General features: G+C 43.2%; 1 protein-coding gene across 1 annotated transcript in view; it reads right to left on the bottom strand.

Moving 5' to 3' along the window:
- sorbs2a (sorbin and SH3 domain containing 2a) overlaps nucleotides 1-11,609 on the bottom strand; it is a gene marked incomplete at both ends in the record, with an annotated part of 103,884 nt that overhangs the window by 69,075 nt on the left and 23,200 nt on the right. Inside the window, one exon of the mRNA XM_080534286.1 lies at nucleotides 11,110-11,199. Coding sequence (XP_080390412.1) covers nucleotides 11,110-11,199 — 90 coding nt within the window. The remainder of the gene's footprint in view (nucleotides 1-11,109; nucleotides 11,200-11,609) is intronic.

Below are 11,609 nucleotides of genomic sequence, written 5' to 3'. Positions count from 1 at the left end.
CCGCCAGGCTGATAAATGACTCTGGCTTCCCCCTCCCCCCCGCCCCCAAGTCTGCCCAGGACTGAATATGCACTGGACTCACTGTAAAAACTCTGCACTGCACTTTATATATGTTGCACTATCCAATGCACTGTTGTCTGTCCTGTGTTGTCCATGTTTTTTTGCATTTGTTTTTGTATACACGTGAAAAAAGTATAAACGCATTTACTGTAATGCCGAAGCAAATTCCTATATGTGTATGCATAATGGCAATAAACGTTATCTGAATCTGAATCTGAATCTGAATCTGAAGATGTGACCAGATGCAGACCAGAGGGTAGACCAATCCCTCGGGAGTGAGACAATTTTGGTGTGACTGCTATTGTATTGTAGCCCTGGAATTTCTGTTTTTCTTTTTTGTTTGAACTTTGCATCTTCCACTTTATTTTACACTTTTCATTTTACACAAGTAAATGTAGTGTACTTTAAAGTAAATGTACAGTAACTTACTTTCTGCAAAGATACTGAAAAAAAAGAATACACTAAAGGATAGAAGCAAATTGCGGCATTTCTGATTCATGCTTGTTGCCTAATACTTTACAGTTGTACAGTCAGCTATTCTGTCTATAATTACTATAAATCAAACAATTGTTATAATGAAATATTTATTCTTCTGAAAATCATTAAAACTATGTAATGCTCCCTGTTGTTAGTGTTTTGTAAGTCAGAATGTTATGAATGACTGCGTATGCTTTCTGAGTGAACATTGTTGCCAGTGTATGGTTGAACGAGCTTCTTTTGAGACATGAATGAAGTGATTGGCCAACATGCATGTTAGTAATGCAGACTGTATGAAGAGTTGTGACTCTGTGACTTCAGTATTGAACACTGCGACTAAAGCCGAGTACACACATAAAGATAATCTGGCCGATTTCGGGCCGATTTTCCCCCTTCCGACCAAAGACAGAAAACGCCAGATTATCGGATGGCTCTGTGGTGTGAGGTGTGTTAAGAGTCAATCTTTCCCGACAATCTGCTCGGAAAATGGTCGTGGCCGACAATCGTAAATGTCAAATGTGTTCAATACTTACGACCAAAAATCCTAGGGTTGCCAGATGGACTCAGGTTTTTTTTGGTAACCCTGCTCGCGAGTCCGATTGTGACATGGAATGGAATGTAGCCAATCAAGAAGCGAGCTGACTCGTCCTTCGGCACTTTATTTGCCCTGTCGCACATGGTTGCCTCATACAGGTCAGTCAGGGTACTACGTTCGATGATAATAATAATAATAATAATAATAATAATAATAATAATAATAATAACTTTATTTGTATAGCGTTTTTCCTGCAAACGTTGCAGCTCAAAGTGCTTTAATCATTATATAATCTTAATTTAATTATTTCGTCATTTAAAGGCAATATTAAAAGGATTCACGCAAGATCTCTGGCTTGGGGAACGAGACGCTAGAGCAGGGGTGGCCAACCCGCGGCTCGCGAGCCGCATGTGGCTCTTTGCCTGTCTCTGTGTGGATCTTTAATCCATTAATTAAAAGTGCGTGGCTCGCTCTCTGTGTCTCAATAGGTGTCGTTTTGGTATGGCAATTCATGGCACTCGCCATACCTGGTTTACATTTTTAAAAAATCTGAAACACGTTTATATTAGTCATTTTGGTGATTTTATCCACTACACACAACGGTAACTCAAAACCTCCCGGCTCCATCTCACCCCACTAGCCAAGCGCTGTAGTGGAGCACAGGGTTGCCAGACGGGATTGACAATTTCAAGCCCAACCAGTCTAAAAGCTGCCGAATCCACCCGTCCAGAGTGACCAAAAGTAGGCCTATCTGGCAACACTGAAGCGGGACATCGGTTCCTCAATAAACAAGCCACGGGTAACGTTAATGTTAAAACATTCTCATTCATTCAGGTGTGTTAAACAAACTGTATAAATGCCATTTACATACTGTTGGTTCAAATGTAACATATTAATGAACAAGTTCATGTCATGTTCTGTCAGTACAAACATGTTCTAATGTTATTTTAGTGAGTTCGCTAGTTAGCGAACATTAAAGATTACAAGCGCTAGTTTATGTATGTCAACAATGTCTCTATTCTCAATAATTTCAGTAATAATTGTACCAAATTGGGGCCAGTAACACTGACTTGTGTGTGTGAGTAAGTTATATGTGTGTGCAAGCATGTGCAAGCATCAATCGTCTCACTTTTACTAGGTGAGCTGGTAAAACAAATATGCCAGGGGGAAAAAAGGAAAATGGACATGAAGACCTCTTTTGGTCAAAGGGCAGCAGAGACAAGTACAGGGACACAGGTGAGGTCTAAACAGGTGACAGGGACAGGGACACTGGTGAGGTCTAATCTAGCGTTTTAACAGTGCAGTTCGTTTAGAGTTGAGAATAGCTAAATCTGTTATGTTTTGTTTCTAAGGAGATTGAACCAGTCTGCCTGCTAGGAAAGATGTAGGCTACTACCTGCATACTGTAGTTGTCTCCTTTATTCATTACCTTAATGTCACATTACTGTTTTGAAAAAAAAATCCACTCAGACCTTGCCATACATTGGCCTTTGCTGAAATGACACCACTGGTCTCATAGCCTATTGGAAATGTATTGCGTGTGTGTGAATGAGCGCTTTTGTGAGCCCGCATGTATGATGTGGCTCTTTCTGGTACCCCAACAATTTTTTGTGGCTCTTAGTCTCCGACTGGTTGGCCACCCCTGCGCTAGAGAGTCTGGAGTCTGTCGTAACGATAATCTTTATGTCTGTGGGGTGCTGAAATGGGAAAATCGGCGCACACCACACACAATACGATCAAGGCTGTTCAATCCAAGATTTTTTATCTTCATGTGTGGGGTCTGTCTCAGATAAAAAATCGGTTAAGATTTTGAAAGTCCTTATGTGTGTACCCGGCTTTAGCGACTGTAAAAAACTGTAACTAGAACACTACTTTACATTGTTAGCAGGCTCACGCAACAAGCTGTGTTAGTTGACTAGCGATGTGTCGTTGATTTTCAACAACACGGAAATGTATTCACATTTTTCGGAAGAAAAGATCAGACCATTACATCAGATCCAGATATGTGGACCAAAGCATCAGAACGTGACACATATACCTAACGGTTTTCCCGGATACAGATCGAGCCTAGCCGAATCCTGGACCAAAAAAATAGATTTTCAACAGAAAACCTCACGTGTCAGGATTACCCTTAATCTGTGTCCAGACCTACAACACCGAAGACCGGCCTCTCACACACAGATTAGACACAAGTCTAATCCTAGACTCTTCCAGAACCAATGACTCCGTGAAGGTACGCTGGGAGTAGGTTTGCAAAAGTCCCGTAAGTTTGGGAAACTTTCCAATCATTTCCAAAGTTTCCCTATGGGTTTCAATATGGAAACGTTGGAAAGGATCAAAGTTTCCCTATGGGTTTCAATATGGAAACGTTGGAAAGGATCAACGTTTCCCTATGGGTTTCAATATGGAAACGTTGGAAAGGATCAAAGTTTCCCTATGGGTTTCAATATGGAAACGTTGGAAAGGATCGGAAAGCTTCCCAGACTTATGGGAGTTTTGCAACCCTAGCTGGGAGGTGGACAGATGGATCGATGGAGGAGGAGAGAGGGTGATGGCAGAGCAGAAGGAGGGGTGGGAAGTTGAAGAGAAGGATGACGGAGGGAAGGCTGAATGGGCCGTGAGGATGGAGAGAAGCAGAGAAAAGCTAGAGCTCCAGGTATCGGACGTGGAGCGTATTCTGCAGACCTTCCACTCTTCAGTGTGTGTGTGTGTGTGTGTGTGTGTGTGCGTGTGTGTGTGTGTGTGTGTTTGTGTGTGTGTGTGTGTGTGTGTGATGTGTGTGTGTGTGTGTGCGTGTGTGTGTGTGTGTGTGTGTGTGCGCGTGTGCGCGTGTGTGTGTGTGTTTATGGAAAAATGATAACAACAGAATGCGAGATATCCGCCGTGATAATCACAGGTATGCCAGCTACGTCAAAAACACTGGGAGACCTGGGACCCTCCGAATAGTCCAGGGGGGGTGTTGATGGAATTACACCCCAGGAGAGGCCAGACACAGACATGTACATACACACACACGCACACGCACACGCACACTCATGCACACGCTGTTATGGTCATTTTTACTTTGAGCTTTTATTTTGGATGATTTGTGTTGAATGTATTGAGTTATATTTATATTTCATGATTCATGTTTATTTTATGTTTTTGGTTATTTATGTTATGAATAATGTTTTGTTTTAATGTTTTTGGTTATATAATTATTAGTGTTTTATTGGTAATTGATTGTTAGGTGTTGAGGTGACAGCATAGGCCCAGGTGTGTTTAGGTTGACAGTTAGTAGCACCTGGGTCGATGGAAACAGGTCAGTTTGGAAAAACATTATTTTGACCACGTTCACACTTTTCTTTAATCTCATACCTTACTGTCTGCTTTATTACTTTTCATTTCGTTGGATTCATTGGATTACTTTTGATTATGGACAATAAACCTTTGAATTTTTATACAATTTACAAGGACAGTGTGGCGTGCGTTCTTATCCAAACCGGACTATAACTGTTTTCATTGCATGGTGGAATTGGTGGCTACACTCGTACACACACACCAAGGACGTGCCGTCCATATAAGCAGAGTAAGCAGTGCTTACCCAACGAAAAAAGGACCGTGAAAATATTAAAATAAAAGTGCATGTAAACCGTTTGTTTGATTTCCTTAAAAGAGTCGTATTTTAGGTCCCAGGGCAGCAGGAGTCATTCATTTTGACGTTGCATTTTTAGCGCCACCTGCAGGAGTAAGCACTTCCTACTCTGCCTGCATTGCGTTACATTACAAGCACTTCTCTCTCTGCTTTCCCTCGCGTACATTCGAATGCGTGAACATTTATTTATTATTTTTTTCCGATGCCTCAGCCCGCTGTTTAATGTGGCCAGGGTAAGCATGCTTACAGCCAATCAGTAGTTCTTTCATTCCGATAAGAGCTACTGATTGGCTATCATTTTCAAGTTCACTTAACGTTTCACACTACTTTCTCTCGCCCGGCAGAATAGTTTATGCTAGCTCAAACGATCTAATCAATAAGGATAACTTGCTTTTTTAATTTTGTGAATATGGACATTACTGTCAGTGTCATCACTGGCCCTGATCTCAATTGAAAAAGAGAGACTTTCCAAACTGCAACAGGCGAGTGACTTCTACACTAAAGTGACAGAGGTGTTCCTTCGCAAGAAGAGGCGCATGGACCTCGTTTTCAAGTAAAGGTAAGATATCATTTTTAAATTTACGTCATGGCTTCTTTGCTGGTTTATATGATTCGCGAGGCTGGTGGCGATCTGTGCTTGTTTATATGGTTTGGGTACTGCTGTGCTGCTGGTTATGGCTCCTTATTTAAGACTTCCTCTGCTTTTACCTTTGAATAGTCATGTGCCATTGTGTTTGGAGAGAGAGCTGCTTAATCAATCAGTGAGATAGGCCTAATGTTGCTGTCCGTGCCATTGGTTCTGGACCAAAAGTGTTTGAGAGAGATAGAGAGGGAGGGTTTGTGATGTGATGTCAAATGCCTGTGTGACAAAGTGTGAAAAGAAAGTGTGTTGTGAGTTCACTATGGAGGATGGAAACGGTGTGTGTCTGTGTTGTGCGTGTGTGCGTTTGCGATGTTGAAACTGGACTTGTAGATTTCAGCAGGTTGGCTACTTGAAAAGATCTTAGTTCAAAAAAGATTGAACAATGAGCACCCCTGATATAGTCGAAACTGGCAACTGTTTTTTTTGTTTTTGGTAATCTGATCACAAAGTGACCCTACAGTTTATTATCGGGTTCTAGGGCATCAAAATTGCATTTCCTTGAAACTGCGTTCACTGATAGCGTGTATGTGTAATTATGTGTATTTCTATATTTTATGCTTACCCAATCTAAAAGCTCACGGCACGTGCCTGACACACACACACACACACACACACACACACACATAGAAGCCAGACAGGCCATTGATACACTGCATGCCAAAGAGATGGCAACTTGTATGACTACATATCCCCAGCCCTGTTAACACAGCCTCTCCACAGAGAGTTAACACGGCCCACAGAGAGATTACAGTCAAATTGAAGAGGGATCAACACCCCATTATCAACAACTACCAGATCTGTCTGCACATCTGGTGCCTACTGTCAACTGACGAACTTTATCACTAAATTGAACAAAAAGAAGAAGAAATTATATGAATTTAGGATTAATGGCATAAATCGTGACGGAAAGAAGCTCTGGAACACCTTAAATGATGCAGAAGAAATCATGGGCAGAAAGAGAAACTGAACATCTTCCATTGAAGAGGAAAGGGAATTTGTATAACTAAACCAATCGATATTACCAATTACTTCAACAATCACTTTATTGACAAGTATGTCAACTCAGACAGGAAATACTAACACCACACTGTGAGCCATCGTACACATGTATACTAGACGAAAGAACTGCTCTTTTGAATTCTGTAAAGTGACTTCAGAAGAAGCAAAAAAATGTATTATTATCTATCAAAAATTAGAAACCACCTAGAGTTGACAACCTGGATGGAAACCTATTGAGGATGGTAGCGGAGCACATTTGTGACGCGGTCTGGTGAAATGTGCAACCAGAAGGCAAACTGATTTTTCATTTTTTTTTTACATGTGCTCAAACTAGAGATTGTAAGCTTTCAAATGATGTGTCATACATTAACATCGGAGAAACATTTTACACGACATGCATATTTGAATGTTGGTACACCTCAAAGAGTGAATGGGAGAAAAGTGACTCTAAACGCAGCCACAGCTACGAATGCTGCTAACAGCTAGCGGCTAACAAAACACATCGCTACGAAGGTCTAAACTGTATTTTAATAACATCACAACATGCTGAGAGAACATCGACATGCTAAAAACACATAACTAGATGAACACACAGTTCTTGCTTTTGAACACAACCTAAAACGAAAGTATGTTGACAACTCAAGTCTCCCTTACCGGTAGCCTCCGGCAAACGAGAATAGTGAATCCAATCCACAAATGATAAGTATTTAGTGATCGTTAAACTAATGTTTATTATATCGAGCGGGTACTTTAAAACTTCAAGTTGGTGTTATGAAAAAAAATGAAAACTAGATATTGTTGACACAATAAGTTTCACTTTCACTTTTTGACCCCTTCGAGTGAGCGTGTTGTTCACAAGTTCACCAGACCGCGACACATTTGCCACTCCTATTATACACGTGTTTGCCTCAATGCTTCATTTTTGTAAATGTTTGGCTCACTCTTTGATGGTATGCAGAAATAGTGGGTGGGGAAGATGGGGTAAGGTTATCACTAGGCAGTTTAATGGGAACTATCTGGAGTGTAGGCCTATCTATTTCTAAGTGCAGCTCTGAGCCAGGGAGCCTTATGAAGAGTCCTCCCCCGCCCCCCCCCCCTCCTCCCCGCCTCCTCCCACCCTCCCCCATTCTCAACCCTCTCTCTTCTAGGGAGAGTATACCCTGAGAAGGAACTGATAACTGGAGTAAACAAGCTACCCAAATCCCCTCTTCAGAGAGAGAGAGAGAGAGAGAGAGAGAGAGAGAGAGAGGGAGAGAGAGAGGGAGAGAGAGAGAGAGAGAAAGAGAGAGAAAGAGACAAGGCGTTACAACAGCTCTCTCCCATCTTCTTAAACGAGCGTTTCAAAATGCATTAAAGAGGGTCGAGAGGGCGCGAGGTCACAGAGATAAAGCGTGTGGCCGGAAAGGCGTTGAAAATGTCACGACACACATCAACACCGAGTGTTTTTATATCCCTGGCACGGCTTAATAGCCACCCCGCCGCCTTCCCACAGAACTCTGGGTATCTGGAGGTGTTGGGTGTTGACAGGGGACGGGGGTGTTAATAACCGGCCCCTACGGTGGAGACTTCTGAGGGGAGAGGAGACTGCACCGCTCCCCTGACACCCACCGGGGTATTTTAATTTCCGGAGACGTCTTTGACGTTTCTTTAACTGACGAGACAGTGGTGTTATAGTACCACATGGTGGGGGGGGGGGGGTGGTTATGTTGTATTAACTGTTGAAGACTGTGGAAATTAAACTGTTGAAGTTTCATGTCATGCCCCCCCCCCCCTCTCGGTGACGACTGCCGGGTTTCATAATGCTGACAGCGGGGGAATCTAACCGCATTCGAATGTGAAAACTTTATTGGTCGGCGGTAAGTCACAGACGTTCGTAAATTCGTTCTGGAAAATCGGATCAGCAATCATGGAATGCCTATTGTCCAATCTAATGACTTGGTCCCTTTATGACGTTGAACCCAGCATGCGCTCCGGTGCTCTCAGAGCGAATTTACGAACGCAGCCATTACCTTCTCAATCAATATTTTGTTTGAATGACAGAAACTATGACAGGGATCTCCAACAAAGATGAAACATCTACTCAAGACTAACACAACGACAGCAAATAACCTTGTTTCCCAGGAGAGCGGAACACACTGCTTGCCAAACAGACACCAACTAAAAAGTGAGCTGTCATGCCAAACAGTGTCCGCCAGCCAAAATGTGTCTGGGGTGATCGGGCTGTGTTCGTAAATTCACTCCGTCGCTATCAGAGCAGACTTACGAACGCAGCCCTGATAACATCACCCCATTCGCTCTGAGAGCGCTGGAGCGAATTTAACGAACGTTTATTTAATGCAGCCCAGGTCTTTCAAATGCCATGATGTGTTCATTACTATGCCGATGCTAGCATTCCTGCATGCTAATACTTATTTTCCAATCATAGCTAGCTATGACTTACTTATTTACTTATCATCTTCATGCTAATCATTTGAATGAACTTGTACATTTGATAAGTGAGTAAGTAAGCTAGCTGGCTAGCTATGATTGGAAACAAAGTAGTATCCAGTTATGGAATTATATATATATCATTACTTTGGCTTATGTGACATGGGTTTGTTTGCTACATCAGTTAACTAGCCAACTTTGTAAAATTAGCATAGCGAATTACGTGTGAAATTAGCATGCTAACAGGTGTTTTAATATGAAATGGCCATGCCAACATAAAAGCTATAGCTGACTAGTGAGCCTGCATCAACCTTAATGTTATTCAAGTGCAAGATGACTACATGTGTCTTCCCAATTTAAGATACACATTCATCTGTGGCTAACAGCGGCTCTACTTCCTGAGAGTCCTCAGGAAATACCACCTCAGACAGGAGCTGCTTGTGACCTTCTACCGCTGCACAGTGGAGAGCATCCTCACCTACTGCATCTGCGTGTGGTTCTCCAGCTGCACAGCCGCAGAGAGGAAAGCGCTACAGAGTCGTGAGATCGGCCCAGAAGATCATCGGCGCCCCCCTCCCCTCTCTGGAAGAGCTGCCTCAGGAAGGCCTCCAAGATCTCCAGAGACCCATCCCACCCTGGGAACGAACACTTTGTTCGGCTGCCCTCAGGCAGGCGGTTCAGGACCATGTCCGCAAGGACAAATAGACTGAAGCTCAGCTTCTACCGTAGGGCCATTCAGGCCCTGAACACAGCAAAGACCTAGGTTCTAGGCCCTGGACAATCTAGACAATTTGATGGCAGCTACTAGATTGTAATCAAGTGCAATACTGAAACACAACTGTGAACATTTCAAACCTGCAAACTGCGACACTTTAAATGAATGTGCAATAATACTATGTGCAATATGACAACCCTCGTGTACATAAGGTTCAGAGATAGGAAATGTTAGGATATTTATAGCATAGCATAGAGTACAGCACAGTGTTTTATTTGTAGAGTATAGTATAGTGGATAGTGTATATAGCCTTTATTTATGTAAACCAGCTCTTTTCCCTTCTTGTTTTTAGTAAAAAAAAAATCCTAGCACCAGGGGAGCCCCCCCTCCCAAATGTCGTTGTATGGTACCTGTACTGTATAAATGACAATAAAGAATGAATGAATGAATGGTCTTTATTGTCATTGATATAGTACAGGTACCATACAACGAAATTTGGGAGGGGGGGCTCCCCTGGTGCTAGGAAAAAAAACTAAAAACAAGAAGGGAAAAGAGCTGGTTTATAAAGGCTATGTACACTATCCACTATACTATACTATACAAATAAACCACTGTGCTGTACTCTATGCTATGCTATACCTATTCTAACATTTCCTATCTCTGAACCTTATGTACCCATTCATTCATTCATTAATGGAGAAAGAACGAGTGGAATGCTAACGTTGGCATAGCAATGGCATAGCAACGGTGTTCGAAAGACCTGATTACATGAACCCGGACACATTTTGGCAGGTGGACACTATTTGGCACGACAGCCACGGCTGCCATGGTTTCACGTCACAACAGCACTGTTGCGGCTGTCACACACACACACACACGGTCGGCTAACCATCCGATTCATAGCAGAGCGCAGAGCTGACAAAGAGAAAGGGATAGAGACAGAAAAAGAGAGAAAGAAAGAATGGAGAGAGCTGATGAATGCAAAGACACAGTGAGACATTAGCATTATTGTAAAAAACAGAATCTTTGTTAGGGTGGTCTTACCTGAACCCCTGAGCATTAATATGGCCTTGGTGGTAGTCTGTGAAGGCCTGTGTGTATATGTGATGGTAGTCTGTGAAGGCCTGTGTGTGTATATGTGATGGTAGTCTGTGAAGGCCTGTGTGTGTATATGTGATGGTAGTCTGTGAAGGCCTGTGTGTATGTGATGGTAGTCTGTGAAGGCCTTTGTCTGTATATGTGATGGTAGTCTGTGAAGGCCTGTGTGTGTATATGTGATGGTAGTCTGTGAAGGCCTGTGTGTGTATATGTGATGGTAGTCAGTGAAGGCCTGTGTGTATGTGATGGTAGTCTGTGAAGGCCTGTGTGTATGTGATGGTAGTCTGTGAAGGCCTGTGTGTATGTGATGGTAGTCTGTGAAGGCCTGTGTGTGTATATGTGATGGTAGTCTGTGAAGGCCTTTGTGTATGTGATGGTAGTCTGTGCAGGCCTGTGTGTATATTACGTGTTAAGGGCCTGCTTTGTTGAATTGTGGTGTGTGTGAGTGAGTGTGTCATTGGAGGGAGAGATGTGTGTGTGTGTGTGTGTGAGTGTGTGTGTGTGTGTGTGTGTGTTAGTACCTGTAGCCAGGTTGGGGGTGCTCTGGACTCTCTTCACGGGGGAGAGGGTGAGTGACAAGGCGGCGCTTTTGCGAGAGCGTCCTCCGCTGTCTGGGGGAGCACAGCCAGGCAGCCACGGGAGCACACACACACACACACACACACACACACACACACACACGCATACGCGCGCGCACACACACACACATACACACACACACACACGCACACACGCGCACACGCATGAGGAAGCAAAGCACATGCATTACAACAGCTCCACTCTCAAAGCCTTTGCAAAGGGGTGGGGGGGTGGGGGGGCAGATCATACCAAGCAGGACTGACTGACGTCAAACGACAGACCTAACGACAGCGGTACTGAAGAAGCACCAGGAACCTTCAAACGGTCCGAAACCGCAGAAACGGGTTTCATTCACAGCGTACGTCAACTCTGTTTAAGAAGACGTTTAAGAAGGACCACCGAAGCCACGATGGGCTTTAAACATATCCTGATGGATCCAGTG

This window comes from Nansenia antarctica (assembly GCF_963989245.1).
Source record: "Nansenia antarctica genome assembly, chromosome: 6".
Lineage (NCBI taxonomy): Eukaryota > Metazoa > Chordata > Actinopteri > Argentiniformes > Microstomatidae > Nansenia > Nansenia antarctica.
This window is presented reverse-complemented; position numbering and strand designations above follow the sequence as displayed.